The sequence below is a fragment of the Bufo gargarizans genome, chromosome 4, assembly GCF_014858855.1.
Source record: "Bufo gargarizans isolate SCDJY-AF-19 chromosome 4, ASM1485885v1, whole genome shotgun sequence".
In the NCBI taxonomy this organism is placed as follows: domain Eukaryota; kingdom Metazoa; phylum Chordata; class Amphibia; order Anura; family Bufonidae; genus Bufo; species Bufo gargarizans.
The window spans coordinates 362,624,173-362,641,976 of record NC_058083.1 but is presented as its reverse complement, the minus strand read 5'-3'; the positions used below and the strand labels follow the sequence as shown (position 1 = coordinate 362,641,976).

General features: G+C 47.5%; 1 protein-coding gene across 1 annotated transcript in view; it reads right to left on the bottom strand.

Annotated features, from left to right (window-relative positions):
- SCCPDH (saccharopine dehydrogenase (putative)) overlaps positions 1-17,804 on the bottom strand; it is a 131,646-nt gene that overhangs the window by 36,517 nt on the left and 77,325 nt on the right. Inside the window, exons 8-9 of the mRNA XM_044290352.1 lie at positions 6,825-6,944; positions 4,599-4,655 (exon numbers count right to left, since the gene is read on the bottom strand). Coding sequence (XP_044146287.1) covers positions 4,599-4,655; positions 6,825-6,944 — 177 coding nt within the window. The remainder of the gene's footprint in view (positions 1-4,598; positions 4,656-6,824; positions 6,945-17,804) is intronic.

Genomic DNA, 17,804 nt, shown 5'->3' with positions numbered 1-17,804 from the left:
CCAGGAGGTTCCATGGCCCCATCCACCAGTGTAGTTAGCAGTCTACACAAGCGACATTTCCCCAATGTCGTTGCTGGTACCTCAACCCAACCGTCACCCCGAAAAAGATGTTGTGTCTGTAGCAAGAGTGGAATAAGGCGTGACACCCGCTATTTCTGTCCTGACTGCCCTGACCACCCTGCCCTATGCTTAGGGGAGTGTTTCCGGAAGTACCACACACAGGTACACCTAGCATAGGGATCACATCTCACCAGGACAGGCACACAGGGCTATTAGGGCCCATTCACACACAGAGCTACTGCAAACCTCTCCTTTCACCTGGGACAAAGTGAAATCTTTGGGCGATTTGCGCTTTGCACATTGTCCCATGGGGAAGGAGAGGTTTGTCCTATAAAATGTAAAAAAAAAAAAATAATCACCAGTAAGCAAAAAGGTTAACGTTCCGTTCCAAAAGTTAAAGTTTATATGTTCTGTTCAAAAGTTATTATAAAGTTAATAAAATTGTTGCGTTGTGGCCTGGTTTTTTCTTTTTTTTGTTTTGTTTTTTTACCTTCCAGGTGGACCAACCAATCGACCAGCTGCAGCACTGATGTGCATTCTGACAGAAGCATTGCGCTGCTGTCAGATTACACACAAGTCGGTGTATGCGGCGCTGGAAGACGAGATTTCTCCTCTGCAGTAAAAGATACGTTTGCCGAGGCATATGAGCTGAGGAGGTGGCTGTGTTCATATGCTTTGGCAAACACTTTCCCGATTTTCCTAAAATCCCAGCAATGATTTATTCATCCACATCGATTGATGTGAATGGAGAAATCTGGTTTGCCAGGGCATACGAGCTCAGACGCCTTTCCCCTCTTTTTTTTTTGGGCAGAGATTTTTTCATCCACATTGATCGATGCGAATGAAGAATTCTGTGCCGTTCATTTTTTTTTTCTTTCAGCCCAGAGGCTGAACGGAATAAAAAAATCTCATTACCTGTATGCTCAATATAAGGAGAATAGCAGAAACTCCTAATGCTGGCCATACATGTAATGATTGCGGAGACCCTCAAATGCCAGGGCAGTACAAACACCCCACAAATGACCCCATTTTGGAAAGAAGACACTCCAAGGTATTCGCTGAGGGGCATATTAAGTCCATGAAAGATTGACATTTGTGTCCCAAGTTAGCGGAAAGTGAGACTTTGTGAGAAAAAAAATAAAAATATAATAATAATAATAAATTTCCGCTAACTTAAATAAAAAAAATTCTATGAACTCGCCAGGCCCCTCATTGAATACCTTGGGGTGTCTTCTTTCCAAAGTGGGGTCACATGTGGGGTATTTATACTGCCCATTTTTTTATACAAAGTTGGCACTTGACCAAGATAATTCTCTCACGCAGCATGGGTATATGTAAAATGACACCCTAAAACACATTCCCCAACTTCTCCCGAGTATGGCGATACCACATGTGTGACACTTTTTTGCAGCCTAGATGCGCAAAGGGGCCCAAATTCCTTTTAGGAGGGCATTTTTAGACACTTGGATCCCAGACTTCTTCTCACGCTTTAGGGCCTAAAATGAAAATTGTAGATTCACACTGAAGGCATCAAAACTATGAATTAACACATGTGGAATTATATACATAAAAAAGTGTGAAAACTGAAAATATGTCATATTCTAGGTTCTTCAAAGTAGCCACCTTTTGCTTTGATTACTGCTTTGCACACTCTTGGCATTCTCTTGATGAGGTTCAAGAGGTAGTCATCTGAAATGGTCTTCCAACAGTCTTGAAGGAGTTCCCAGAGATGCTTAGCACTTGTTGGCCCTTTTGCCTTCACTCTGCAGTCCAGCTCACCCCAAACCATCTTGATTGGGTTCAGGTCCGGTGACTGTGGAGGCCAGGTCATCTGGCGCAGCACCCCATCACTCTCTTTCATGGTAAAATAGCCCTTACACAGCCTGGAGGTGTGTTTGGGGTCATTGTCCTGTTGAAAAATAAATGATGGTCCAACTAAACGCAAACCGGATGGAATAGCATGCCGCTGCAAGATGCTGTGGCAGCCATGCTGGTTTAGTATGCCTTCAATTTTGAATAAATGCCCAACAGTATCACCAGCAAACCACCCCCACACCATCACACCTCCTCCTCCATGCTTCACAGTGGGAGTCCATCCGTTCGTGTCTTTGTGCGACGCAGAAAAGGTGGTGGTTGGAACCAAAGATCTCAAATTTGGACTCATCAGACCAAAGCACAGATTTCCACTGGTCTAATGTCCATTCCTTGTGTTCTTTAGCCCAAACAAGTCTCTTCTGCTTGTTGCCTGTCCTTAGCAGTGGTTTCCTAGCAGATATTCTACCACGAAGGCCTGATTCACACAGTCTCCTCTTAACAGTTGTTCTAGTGAGGTTGCAGGTAATTTTGAAAGAATGGGTCTCAGATTCAGATTGGATCCATGTTTAAAACTGCTTCTTTATTGGAACATCATGTAGATATGACAGACAGCCACTTGGTACAACAGAATTCACGTTGACGCATTTCGGGTACTGGGACCCTTAGTCGTAACGTTGTGGCACAGCCCTCATAGTGGGCTTTTCCAGATGTGGGGGCAACCCCTGCAAGACTTGCAATTATGTCACCCCCTCAAAATCCTTTGACAGATCTGACCACTCGTGCAGTTTTCCAATACAAAGTTATATTAATTGTAACACTGCAGGGGTGGTATACATCATACAGTGCACGGATTGCGACCTAATGTATGTTGGAAGTACGATCCGAAGGTTCAGAAATCGCCTTCTGGAACATCTAAATTATATCAGCAATCCTAATGCACTCAACATCTCGAATGCAGCCAGACATTTTATACATATGCATGCCCGTCAAGTAAGGGGCTTCAAAGCCTTCGCAATAGAGAGGGTCTTCGCCCCTAAGAGAGGGGGTGACCACCGCAAGAAACTCCTCCTAAGGGGAGGCGTTCTGGATTTTTAGGCTTAACACTAGAGTTCCATCTGGCCTCAATTTGAAAAAAGAACTAATGTACATATATCAATAATAAGCCAAGAAAATATATGTGCTTATGGTTACTATTATTCTCCCCCCCCCCTTCCCTATTGTTTGTCCCCCCCAGTCTTAAGTTTCTGGTTATAGTTTTGGTTTTCGCTTGCCTAATATGAACAGAAATCGTGGTATTGGTCTTTCAAGCAGAATAATACTGGTATATGGGTGAAGGCCTTATTGGTGATGTACAATATATGTTTTTATATATGTTACAAGAGTTGCTGCGTTCACACTGTGCGGTTTTTGGGATTTTTCCCCTTTTCTCTGTTTCCTTTTCCACTGAATTATTTATGTTAACAGGATCAGAGTTCCCGAAGGGTTAAATCTCATGCTAAGCCCCAGCATAGTCTGTAATGCATCAACTCGGTAATGAGTGGGTGGTAATCAGGGTGTGATGCACAGTGAGACGACCAATAGGGCCAATGCCGCCTCCCATGGATTGTTTGGAGGAATGGTTACCTATTTCCTTTATATTGGGGTGTCTCACTGTGCAACAACGTCACGACTAAGGGTCCCAGTACCCGAAATGCGTCAACGTGAATTCTGTTGTACCAAGTGGCTGTCTGTCATATCTACATGATGTTCCAATAAAGAAGCAGTTTTAAACATGGATCCAATCTGAATCTGAGACCCATTCTTTCAAAATTACCTGCAGCCTGCGACGGAGACACACCCCTAGGGTTTCGGAATTGGGACTATACAAGACTGGGAGGTGAGCTGGACAAAGTTTTTCTCTGTTCTAGAGATGTGTCTGCTGCTAGAACTCTGTGTGGCATTGACCTAGTCTCTAATCTGAGCTGCTGTTAACCTGAGATTTCTGAGGCTGGTGACTCGGATGAACTTATCCTCCGCAGCAGAGGTGACTGACTCTTGGTCTTCCTTTCCTGGGGCGGTCCGCATGTGAGCCAGTTTCTTTGTAGCGCTTGATGGTTTTTGTGACTGCACTTGGGGACACTTTCAAAGTTTTCCCAATTTTTCGGACTGACTGACCTTCATTTCCTAAAGTAATGATGGCCACTCGTTTTTCTTTACTTAGCTGCTTTTTTCTTGTCACAATACAAATTCTAACAGTCTATTCAGTAGGACTATCAGCTGTGTATCCATCTGACTTCTCTACAATGCAACTGATGGTCCCAACCCCATTTATAAGGCAAGAAATCCCAATTATTAAACCTGACAGGGCACACCTGTGAAGTGAAAACCATTTCAGGTGACTACCTCTTGAAGCTCATCAAGAGAATGCCAAGAGTGTGCAAAGCAGTAATCAAAGCAAAAAGGTGGCTACTTTGAAGAACCTAGAATATCACATATTTTCAGTTGTTTCACACTTTTTTGTTATGTATATAATTCCACATGTGTTAATTCATAGTTTTGATGCCTTCAGTATGAATCTACAATCTTCATAGTCATGAAAATAAAGAAAACTCTTTGAATGAGAAGATGTGTCCAAACTTTCGGTCTGTACTGTACGTCCTCTATGGCTGAATCCTCCCCATCAGCAGAATCATTGTCATGCATTTTCCTACAGAAAAAAAAAAAATCACTGAATGGTACATTACCTGTTTTTGTGTTGGTCCTTCTTTAGAGAAATAGCCGAAAGAAAAGAATTTGGGGTACTGTTAAGAAAGACAGAGATCAATGAAAACGATCAATTAATGTATTGCATTTATTCAAATTTTGACTGCACTTTTTTCACATAAAAGTCTTCCATACATCTCTGAATCCTGTAGGCTCTTACTATTTGGGCTCATGTACTGGGCAGAGTAGTACAAAGGCACACAGACTCTCTGCATGTGCCACCAGACGTTGCTCTATATATTATGTAAATACTATTTGTAAAATGGTGCCCAATGGAGCAGGCCATTTTTCTTTTTTTACTATTGGATTCTACTCGAGTAAAAACTACGGATGAAATTAGATACAGTCCTTGGCAGTCACCATGACTTCAAAGCCCATATACCACAGCAGACTTTAGAACACAAGTGTTACTGACACAAGAGAAGCTATGTCAGCTTAGTCACATCTTTGAAAAAAAAAATGGTAAAAAAATAAATAAAATAAAAAAGCACAGTATGAACAGTACGTAGACATTTTTCTTATTAAAATGTATCTAACTGTTGCGAGCTCACGAGATATGTAATGGTCACTGGTTACCAAGGCATGACGTTACACCATCCTGGAGGAGCGGGTAAGGTCAGTCGGTCAGTCTTGGTACAGTTTTCACAGATTCCTCCTGTCCACACCGGCACAGAGGCAACAAGCTGAGAGAACCTTTTCACTGCCCCAGTGAAACAGCGCGTTCTCAGCCCGGGAAGACTGCCACCAGTTCCTTGTTTGATATAAACCCGGTCCGCTAACGGGATTATATAGGGCAAGAAACCAACCCCCGGTAGCGTATTACTAGGCCGAAACACGGACGTGGGGATTCGTGATAGAGATACCAGACAGCACAAGATTAAATTATATATTTAATTGCCTTAAGGGCTCACTAGGCAATACACTATACACACACACACACACACAAGGATATATACAGTGTTCTGAGGTTACAAATACAGGTGGTATGGTACAAACAGGAGTAAACAGAGAAAAAGTCAGTTTACCAGATGGAGGAGTCCTTTGAGGTTGTGACGAGTCCTTTGCTGTAGTCACATGGAGGGCAGTGATGTCAGCAGGTTGCTGGTCCCTCTAAACACATGGCACGATGTGACCCTCCGTCAGAGAAAAGACACACCCGCTTGCTGGTACAAGCCTTTTAAGCTGTAGCCGGCACCTCCCCTCCCGGCCTCAGGGAGGGGTCCACTCCCCCTCTTCTGGGCTGGCAGCAAATGACCCACAAAACCCTTTAAGGTTCATAGCTTCAGACCAGAAGGTCACAGGGAGATGGTTCTGGGACCAATGGATCCGCCTGGCTTCCGGCTACCAGTAGTAGAGTCCAAGCATGGTACCGTTATGTGGTTTCTATGGGGAGATATGTAAATCTCCCCTCCCTGACATCCCAACGCAAGACTATGACCACGGGCCTGTTCATCATGGCCACAATTATGTATCTGGTTTATATCTGTGATGGACGGGCGATTCATAATTCCTTATAAATCGCCGTTTCCATGCTGTCTGCTAAGTTTGATTGAACTGGGAACTGGCCTAGACCCTCTGGAGAGAGGTCTTTCCTGTTCCATTAGCCGGGTTCCTGGCTGGCTGAATGGATGTGTGAAATTGTAAACAAAGGTGGCCTACTAGAGGTTCTCTGCCATATGTCTAGGCTTTGAAGCAGGGCCCTCCTGTGGAGTTCACTACCTCTGCTTTCTGACAGCTGACATAAAATATTAATCCATATTCCTCACAAGAGGTTTATACAGCGCTTCTGAATACATCTGTTTTCTGATTTCATAAATACTAAGGACTCTAACAGCAAATGTTCAGTTTACTTAGTAGTGTCAGTCTGTTTTTTTTATAATTCTTTCTATGTAAGGTCAGACGGGAAAAGTGGTATTATAGGCGATCCAAAATTTCTATCACTATTTTGCTCCCTAAAGACACTTCCTTAAAGGGGTTGTACCATTACAAAAACGTAGCTAATATCCAGAATAACCGCATAACTGATCAGGAAGGAGCTGACTATCCAAACCACTGTTTCAATGCAACTCCATGGGGATGCAAGAGATAGAGTGGACCCCTGCCGATCAGACACTTATCCTCTATCCTGTAAATTGAGAATAAATCTTTGCAATGGGAGAGCCACTTTAACAAGCAATTTACATGGAACACTAAAAAACAAAACTTACTTTTATCAGAAGTTTCCGGCCAAAACTAAATTTGGTGAATAGCAAAAAGAGGAACCCTGCAAACATTAACCGGATAACAGATGCGATACCACCCACTGCTACATAAGCAGAATACTGCACCTAGGAGGAAAACCAGAATGATTCCATCTTTGCTGCAAATGTATTAAATCAGAGACTTCTTAGATACAAATATCTACTTATTGGTACAACGTACCCTGCAACATGGACACTGAAATTGAAATGTTAAATGTACAATATGTATGTGTGTAAAAAAGTATATAGAAGTTGTAGGCAGACACGCTGTATGGCCAAATATGTGGACACACTGGACATCTTTCCAAATTACTGTGTTTCATGGAATTGGTTTCTATGGTGGAAAAGCTGCATACAAGCCTAAGATCACCAAGCACAAAGTCAGGTGAAATGGTGTAAGGCTACATTCACATTTGTGACAGACATTTTTGTACTGGCCGCCGTCACACGGCCACATTTAGAAGAAATTGAAGTGAATGGGGCAAGTCACATGGCCATTTTTTATTTTACTGGCCAGTGAATAGCGGCCGTCAAAAAAAAGGAATTGTCCTATTTTTGGCTGTTTAAATGGCCAGACAGACCCTATTGAAATCAATGGGACAATTTTTTAACAGCCATTAGACAGGAGTGCACCCATCTAACAGTTGCTAAAATAGGTACACTAGTGGAAAATGGCCTTTTAAGTGTAAAAAAAAAAAAAAAATAAATAAATAAATAATTCGCCACATCAGCCGTTCTCTTGATGCTGAAGGACCTACACTCCCAGCATGATTGCTAGGAGCACATGGTGATGTCATCATGCTGGGAAAGCAGGTCCTTCAGCATTAAAAGAGGAATGACTGACTGCCTCTGCGTGTACAAGTGGATAGGGTAAAAAAAAAAAAAAAAAAAAAAAAAAAAAATGTGCATAGTTTCTGCTGGGGGCCACTCTCTGGGGAACATTATTACTGCTGGGGGCCACTCTCTGGGGAACATTATTACTGCTGGGGGCCACTCTCTGGGGAACATTATTACTGCTGGGGGCCACTCTCTGGGGAACATTATTACTGCTGGGGGCCACTCTCTGGGGAACATTATTACTGCTGGGGGCCACTCTCTGGGGAACATTACTACTGCTGGGGGCCACTCTCTGGGGAACATTACTACTGCTGGGGGCCACTCTCTGGGGAACATTACTACTGCTGGGGGCCACTCTCTGGGGAACATTACTACTGCTGGGGGCCACTCTCTGGGGAACATTACTACTGCTGGGGGCCACACTCTGGGGAACATTACTACTGCTGGGGGCCACACTGGGGAACATTACTACTGCTGGGGGCCACACTCTGGGGAACATTACTACTGCTGGGGGCCACACTCTGGGGAACATTATTACTGCTGGGGCCACTCTAGGGGACATTATTAATGCTGCGGACTACTGGGGACATTATGTATACTTCAGGGGTTGGGATTTAAATACAAAAATAAACCAATGAAAATAATCTATTTTTAAGGTCCATTTTTAACAGTTGTTAAAAATGGACGCAAAACGGCCAGATGACCAGAAAACGGATGCAAAAATGGCCATGAAAAACTGGTTTGTGTGAAATGTAGCCTAAAGTACAGTGCCAATAGATCTGCTCTCAATAGTGATGCACCAGGTTTCACTATCTGGCAGTCCGATGGACGAACCTGGGTTTAGCAGATGCCAAAAATAACACACTACCTCCTGGAATGCACAGGGCATGTTGTGGGGGCTTAAGCACGTGGACCTGTTTCTTAGGCTATGGGCTAGGCCCCTTATTTCTAGTGAATGATAATATTAGGCAATTTATTCTTCCAACTTAGCAGCGACAGTCTGGAGAAGTTCCACTGTTCCAGCATGACTGTGCCCCTGTGTATAAAGATACGGTTTTATAAATTTGGTGTGGAATATCACCAGTGACCTGTAGAGAGTCCTGGGCTCAACCCCACTTAAAGGGGTTCTGCAGTTTGTTTAAACTGATGATCCATCTTAGGCTACTTTCACACTAGCGTTCATAGGTCCGTTCGTGAGCTCCGTTTGAAGGCCCGAACGCCTCCGTCCAGCCCTGATGCAGTCTGAATGGAGCGGATCCGCTCAAACTGCATCAGTCTGGCGGTGTTCAGCCTCCGCTCGCCTCCGCACGGACAGCTGAACGCTGCTTGCAGCGTTCAGCTGTCCGCCTGGCCGTGCGGAGGCGAGCGGATCCGTTCAGACTTACAATGTAAGTCAATGGGAACGGATCCGCTTGAAGATGTCACCATATGGCTCAATCTTCAAGCGGATCCGTCCCCCATTGACTTTACATTGAAAGTCTGAACGGATCTGCTCAGGCTACTTTCACACTTAGAATTTTTTCTAAGTTATTAATGCAGACGGATCCGTACTGAACAGAGCCTCCGTCTGCATTAATATGATCGGATCCGTTCAGAAAGGATCCGATCGAACGCTAGTGTGAAAGTAGCCTTAGCCGCGCCCAGGCCATTTAATACTAGTCGTGACGTCACTAGGCCAGCGGTAAACAGTGAGAAGGCCGCGGCGCTGCTGGAGCACCACTGCCTTCTCAAAACAGCTGATCGGCAGGGGTCCCGGGTGTCGGACCCCACGCCGATCAGATGCCAATGATCTATTCAGAGGATAGATCAGTTTAAACAAACTGCAGAACCCCTTGAACATCTTTGGGACAAATTAGAACTTTGATTGCGAGTCCAACATCAGTTCCTGACCTCACTAATGCTCAGGCATGCCACAATCTTATGGAAAGCCTTCCCAGAAGCGTGAACGTGGGTCGGGCTGCATGTTTGAGATGTCCAACAAGATCATCAACAAGTGTGATGGTTAATTGTCCACATACATTTGGTCATACATGAATATTTTCTTCAAATCATTTGTCTATTAAAGTTATTTTCCGAGAATGATTTCAAATGGCCAACCTGTCCTACAATTGTGAGAAGGACTGGTTGCCACTACTGCCTAAGGGAGGTGAGGGAGCGGGGCCTCACACTACAATACTATATATTTGTGAGTTTTCCTTTCAGGCTGCTCAGCCATGATGGAATATCAGACAGGATCACATCATTACTATATTTTGAAATTAGTTTGCGATTCATTTACTGGTAAAAGCAGAATTCCGTTATGATTCCAATACCACGGACCATAACGCAATTCTGACGGAATGCATAACGGAATGCCTTTAGAGGCATTCCGTTATTCATTCCGTCATAATAGAAGTCTATGGGCTGCGAAACGAATCAGTCCCGTTTCCGTTCTGCAGGGGAGTGTTTTTATTTATTGTTGAAAACACTTATTATTTGTCCCATTTCAGGGTCTGATCCCTGTTTCAATACAGCACAATACATCTGTATATGTAGCCTTAGGGATTCTCTAGCATCTTATATTTTGCTTGCCCTGGGGTTCCTCGGTGATGCTGTATCTTACCAGGGGGTCTTTTCTGATTCCTCTGTTACCATTGTAGCGTTCCCTATGTAGCAGTATTTATGGGTTTCCGGTTTTATCCTGGCTGTTGTCAGTGTCCGGCTTTCCATTTTAGGATCTGTTCATTTCTCCGAAGGTTTTAGATTTTACAAGCATTTGCTTCCTTTTTATCAGCAGTTGGGCATTTCAGTCTGCAGGCGTATATGATCTATTCTGTTATCCTCCCATTTTCACAGGGATTCACGCTTCCGTCACTGATAATACAGCCATCTGCATCTGTTATGAACAGATCCGGTTGTATTATCTGTAACATACGGAAGACTGATCAGTTATGAACTCCATTGAAAGTCAATGAGGGACGGATCAGTTTTCTATTGTGTCAGAGAAAACTGATCCGTCCCCATTGACTTGCATTGTGGGATCAGTCTTGTTCTGCATAGCAGGATGGAAAGCAAACCACAGCAGGCTGCGGTTTGTATCCGGTATGAGAACGGAATGCATTCTGGAGCATTCCGTTCTGTTCTGTCCCCATTGACAATGAATAGGGACAAAATTGGATTTTTTGTACTCACCGTAAAATCCTTTTCTCGTAGTAGGCATTGGGGGACACAGCACCATGGGTATATGTCCAACTACCACTAGGAGGCACTAGACACAAAAAGTGTTGGCTCCTCCCAGGTGGGCTATACCCTCTCCACAGGCACGAGGCTATTCAGTTTGTACCAAAAGCAGTAGGAGAGAGAAGAAAAGCAAGGAACCAACAACTCCCGTACCGGGAAAGATCAAGAGACCAGCCCGGAGAAGCGGAAGAAAAAACATAGGGTGGGATCTGTGTCCCCCAATGCCTACTACGAGAAAAGGATTTTACGGTGAGTACAAAAAATCCAATTTTCTCGTGCATGGCATTGGGGGACACAGCACCATGGGACGTCCCAAAGCAGTCCCTGAGGGAGGGAAAAGAAGAGACGCGCCACCGGTTGGGCATACAGGTGCAGGAGAACCATGTGACCGAACGGGAAAAAACACGAGATGGGCAAGAGGTTCCATAACAAGGAAGAAACCTCAGAAGAAGCAGGGAAGACTGCCAGCACCCCAGGACAAATGACTGGAAGAAAATCCCAAATGCAAGAAGGTGGCAAAAGGAAACAGAGCGCAGCCAAGGGCTGGAGAAAAAATTAGGACAGCACCGTGTGGTGAAACTACCCAACGCTCTACATTGTCTCAGACCCAAAAAACATGTGGCCATCCCCTGAAAGGCCAGGGGAGAAACGAAACAGGGAAGCACTGAAAACCAAACGAGTGGGGGAAGCCATAGCAAGGCTCACATGTGAAGGGAGGGGACTCCCCTCACCGCAAGGCCAGGAAAGAAGCTAAGCGCCCCATGTAGGTGAAAAGGTGTAGGTGAAAACCCAAGGCTGCTAGAGGAAACCGCCAACCCTGGAGAAGGAGGGGGTTGTAGGTAAAAAACCAGGAAAAGAACGATAGCTCCTGCGTCCCCAAAAACAGGAGACGAGGCACAAGCCTCCGAAAACAAGATATCACCGTGAAGCGTAAGACCAGAGGAAACTCTGGGCATGTGAAGTATCATGGAAAAAAGAAGCCAAATACAGGCCAGGCAACCTCGGCAGGACACACTGGACTGAGAGACATGGGAGTAGAAGGAGAGCACTCCAAAAAACCTAAAGAGGAAAGGTCCTACAACAGGAGGAGGTCCCTCCCGAAGGAGACCATACGGTGAAACTGCAAACCGCAGCACTAAACCACTCAATACCAGGTACTTGACGTGGGAGGATGGAAAAAAAGAGACAAATCCAAAGAGGACCTCAAATGAACAGGGACTCCCGAAAGGAGTACCCAGTATGGGCTCACAAGGAACCAGGAGCTGAACCACCAGAAGACAACGCAAGCCAGAATATCCAGGAAAGGCGAAAAGAAACCACCATAGGGGAAGGGGCATTGGCCATGGACAACTAGCCGTACCAAGAATATTGACCAGCAAACCTTAAACATTGTCCCAGAGAGGGCAAGTACAGCAGCTCGGGATGTACCACAAAACGACAGACATCCATATGCATAAGGAATGCAGAAGTCGCCATGAAAAAACCGGGGTAGCCTACATAGAAATGTAGAAACCAGCTGCGACCGGCATACAGAAAACTTCCAGGGGGGAGAAAGTACCAGACAGGTGCAGACGACGGCAAGGTCCAAGAGGACTGCCCCTTCGCCATGTAGCACAACTAAGCAGAAAATACAAGGGAATACCGAAAACACCTGGACCCAGAAGGAACTACGGGGCCCTGTCCGATACCAGAGCAATCAGCTGAAAATTCAGACAGGTGTGTGTGGCGCTCAGAGGTCCTGTCCTTGACCCGTCAGGGAGGACGTCCAGCAATGATAAAAACCGTGGACCCAGAAGGATTCCGTGTGGCAGACATCCAACGATGACAGAAAACCGCAACCGCGGCCGATGCCACCAGCTACGTGTCCAAACAAGGTAGAAGATCCAGTGGAGATCCTTGTACTTCACCAGGAATGGGCCGCTCAGCAATTAGGAAACAACGCGAGAACTCCCCTATAACATGGGGTAACGCGGAGCACAGCATACCGTAGTACCGTAAAGAGAAGGCAAGAGCAACTACAGCACAAAGGCCAACAACCACCTGGCCACGGAGTAGGGAGCGTGGTTGAATGAGGACCACCCGCCGGATCAGACAGATCGGTCATATACTGGAGCTACCAGAAGTAGCAGTAGACCGATAAGGTGGGGGTTGGGCTGGCCCACACCTGCCAGACATGGTAACCATGCACATGCTGAACGAAGGGGGCCTGTACAGACAGTGCCTTGAGAGGTACAAGGAGACCAATGAGCGCGACAGTAAAGGAGTGGCAGATGTATGGAAGAACCAAATGGATGGAACCAACAACCGCAGCACAGATTAGAACTCGTGGGCAGAAAACACCCAGTAATACAGAAACTGTCTGAGCTACAGACCGCACCACAGGGCCCAGCACTTGGGGTACTACAAACACACGCCTAAAATATGGGTAAAGTGGCTGCATGTTGCCAACTAAGGAGAGTGGAAACATAGCCACAGCATCTGGGAATGAGACAGCATTCGGAGGGTACAGGTACACAACCTGTAAAGTAGAAATATGGCTGTGTTAGAGGAACTACATTTAAGATCGAAGCAATGTGGCCGCATGGTGCACCCTAGACCCAGAGAGGTGCAACAGCAACCGCGTTAAGAATGGAACCCAGTAGGGCCGCACGGTACCACAAAGAACAAGACAGGTGCACACCACAATCAGGTAGGTGCAATGGCAACAGAAACAGGGCCGCATAGTACACCCTAGAAGCCAGACAGGTTGAACGGCTGCAGCATCGGAGACGGTTCAGGGACTCTACCCATGAAGGGAGTAAGATGGCCGTTTGGTGCACACTATGATGAGGTAGGTGCAATGGCCACGGCAATTGGAGGAGGCCTCAATATCTCGTCCTGTAAGGAAAGAAAATGCCACATGGAACACCATAAAGCCGGACAGGAGGAACGGCTACCGCATCCGGAGATGGCTCAGGTACTCCACCTGTTAAGGGATCAAGGCGGCAGGGAACAGACAGGTAACTGAACCGGACAGGGGCAATTCTAAGGCAATTGAAAGTGGCCTCTACATTCCGCCCGTAGGGAGAAATGTTGCCGCATGGAACACAACAGAGCCCGCCAGGGGTATCGGCTACAGCACCGGAGATGGCGTAGGTACTCTACCTGTGAAGGGAGCAAATTGGCTGGGAACAGACAGGCGCAATTGCAGCGGCAATCAAAGGCAGCCTGTATCTCTCCCAGGAAGGGAGAAATAGTGTCGCATGGAACACCATAGCGCCAGCCAGGGGAATCGGCTACAGCATCAGGAGATGGTGTAGGTACTCCACCTATGACAGGAGCAAAGTGGCTGGGAACAGACAGGTGCAATTGCAACGGCAATTGAAGCGGCCTGTATATCTCACCCGGAAGGGAGAAATAGTGCTGTATGGAACACCATAGAGCCAGCCAGGAGTAATGGCTTCTGTAGGTACACTACCTAAGCAAAGGGGCAAGGCGGCTGTACAATTGCTCTGAACTCACCAACCTACAGGAGGCGATAGCCGAGCTAACCGCTTGCCCAGAACAGGAACTCCCAGTAATGAGGTAGAGTGGCGAACACCAACACCAGGATGGGGACCCCACGGAAACACTCTCAAATGTGTAGGGGATAACCCCTGGTATAGGGGAACCAGGAAGGCTTGTCAGGGACAGCCTATGGCAGTGGTGCAGGAACCCCCCTGTTAAGGAGAAGGCGTACGTATCAGACACCGGGTAGGTGACTCAGTATGCTAAACACGGGGACGGCTGCCTTACCTGTGCGGTTGAATACCTGTGCGGTCAGGGGAGCACCATCCGAAAATCCACTAGAGGTGATACCAACCCTGTTTAGGTAGGAGAGGTTCCTCTGTGCACGTAGTCTTGACCTCCCAGAGGGCTTCTATATGGAGGAAGACCGCCTGATGCTCTGTTCCGAGGGAATCGGTGCAGAGGTGTCCCCAGAGGCAACGGATGGGGTGACAGGAAGGATTCGTCACCAGCCTCAGGCCTGTCCTGGGGGGGATCCGAGGATGCCGAGGAGGGGTGGGACCCCGTTGAGACCACCCGAGGGTGTACTGTGAGCTACCCCTCGCCGAACCCGGGTGCAGGTACCCCTAACTGAGTATGCCCCATCTGCAGGGAGGACCCTGGAGGGCAGAGGTGGCCGCAATTTGGGTTGGTAGCGTGCCAGCGACACTGCTAGGGAGAGTCGGCCAAGGTTCCCATGGCATTGACACGGAGGGACCCATTCATGGGGAACCTACACAAAAAGATTGTTCAGGGAAAACAATGGGATCTGGGAAGAGGTACTGCACACCAGCAGGGACAGGCTGACCACATGGCAGCCATTGTAGACAGCGGACGCACGTGAAAACACGTGGCGACCGAGGAGCTGTTGGGGGAAGAGATGCTCAAAAAGCAGCCAGCAGAGGCTGTCTATCCTGACCCGGACGCAGTGGTCCCCCAAAGAGGTGCAGCAGCAGCAGCTTGTTCCCTAAAAAGAGGTGGTCAGTAGGGCTGCAGGGGACATGAAACAATCGAGGGGTTAACCACCCCCTCCAACAGAAAAAACACGTTAGCCCAGGAAAGGGAGAGGAGATAGCTCCTCCCGAGGGCCGGGCGGGGCTCAGAAAAGCCCGGGAAGCAAGGGGGAGGGGCCGGGAAGATTGCGGCCTAGCAGGCCCAAAAGCCGGGGCCTCGATTTATGATGCGGCCGGGAATGGAGCAAGGGGGGCGGGGGAAACCGCGGCCGACAGAGGGCCCACCGGACCATAAAAATAGGTGAGTAGGGTAGGGGGGGAGAAGCGACACCTGGGGATAGGCAGATCAGGGCAAACGGAGCACCTGGGAGCCGGGGACAGGCCATAGAAGATGAGGCCTAGTCCCGGCAGAAGCCGGGGACTAAAGTAGCGGGGAAGCCAGGGAGAGACTGTGTGGCCAGGGAGGAGAGAAAAGACCAACCGAGGGGGAAAAAGAAGGGAGGAAAAACCATGAATATAAACCCCCCCAGGAGGGGGGGGGGGGGGGGGGGTTGGCTAGGAGGAAAGAAGAGGCTCCCCAGGACCCCCAGCTAAGGTGGATCCCATCCCCCTGGCCACAGAAGGGAACCTAACCCTGGGGCAGGGACACAGGGACAGGGGAGTATACTCACCATCCGTTGTCTTCGGGCGCAGCACGGTCACCCCTTCGGCAGACTCAACACGGGAACCGTGGGAATGCCGGCAAGCCACTGCGGATGCAGTCCGTGGGGACTGGGTGACCGGCGATGGTACCGAAGTACGCGCCCGCAGGGGGGGCAACTAAAGTGGAACACGATGGAGCCCCAGCCTGCAGCAGGTATAACGGTGGAAAAAACCGACCTGCGGAAGAGAGAAAAAAAGAAAAAGAATAAAAATAAACAGCAGAACCTGCAAAAAAGCAGGACAGGTCTGCCTCCTACGGACACTAGACTAAAACTGAATAGCCTCGTGCCTGTGGAGAGGGTATAGCCCACCTGGGAGGAGCCAACACTTTTTGTGTCTAGTGCCTCCTAGTGGTAGTTGGACATATACCCATGGTGCTGTGTCCCCCAATGCCATGCACGAGAAAACTGAAGCGTTTTTCGGTATTAAGAACCTATGACGGACCTCAATACCAGAAAATAGAAACACTAGTGTGAAAGTAGCCTTAGGCTAGGTCTACACGACGACATTTGTCGCCCGACATTTTGTTGCACTAATGTCGCGCGACAATTTTTATAATGGCAGTCTATGGTGTCGCACTGCAACATGCGACATGCTGCGACTGCGACGCGACAGTCGCAGAAAATCCATTTGAGATGGATTTTTCTGCGACTGTCGCGTCGTAGTCGCAGCATGTCGCATGTTGCAGTGCGACACCATAGACTGCCATTATAAAAATTGTCGCGCGACATTAGTGCAACAAAATGTTGCGCGACAAATGTTGCGTCCTATCTGTCGCGCAACTTTCTGTCGCGCAACAAATGTCGTCGTGTAGACCTAGCCTTATGCCTCATTCACACGTCAGTGTTTTGGTCAGCGATTTTGAGCCAAAACCAGGTGTGGCTCTAAACACAGAACAGGTGCAGATCTTTCCCTTACACCTCATCTCTGTGGAGTCTCAAATCCTGGTTTTGGCTCACAATCACTGATGGAAATCACTGACAAGTGAATGAGGCTTTAGGATCTCTGAACCTTTCAGCCTCACCATTGCTCCTTGGTTTCGTTGGTCTGTATTTCATGTTCTGATATTTTCTATTTATTTTTGTATATAGTCAGACTTTACAACTGAACTGTGGATGCAACCGAAATCACTCAAAGGTTGTGCCTTCTGGATTTTACCAGTGTTAGGCTACTTTCACACTAGCGTTAGATCGGATCCGTTCTGAACGGATCCGATCATATTAATGCAGACGGAGGCTCCGTTCAGAACGGATCCGTCTGCATTAAAACGGCAAAAAAAAGCTAAGTGTGAAAATAGCCTCGGACGGATCCGTCCAGACTTTCAATGTAAAGTCAATGGGGGACGGATCAGCTTGAAGATTGAGCCATATTGTGGCATCTTCAAACGGATCCGTCCCCATTGACTTACATTGTAAGTCTGGACGGATCCGCACGCCTCCGCACGGCCAGGCGGACACCCGAACGCTGCAAGCAGCGTTCAGCTGTCCGCCTGTCCGTGCGGAGGCGAGCGGAGCGGAGGCTGAACGCCGCCAGACTGATGCAGTCTGAGCGGATCCGCTCCATTCAGACTGCATCAGGGCTGGACGGCTGCGTTCGGGTCCGCTCGTGAGCCCCTTCAAACGGAGCTCACGAGCGGACACCCGAACGCTAGTGTGAAAGCAGCCTTAGGGCTCATGCACACAAACATATTTTCTTTCCGTGTCCGTTCCTT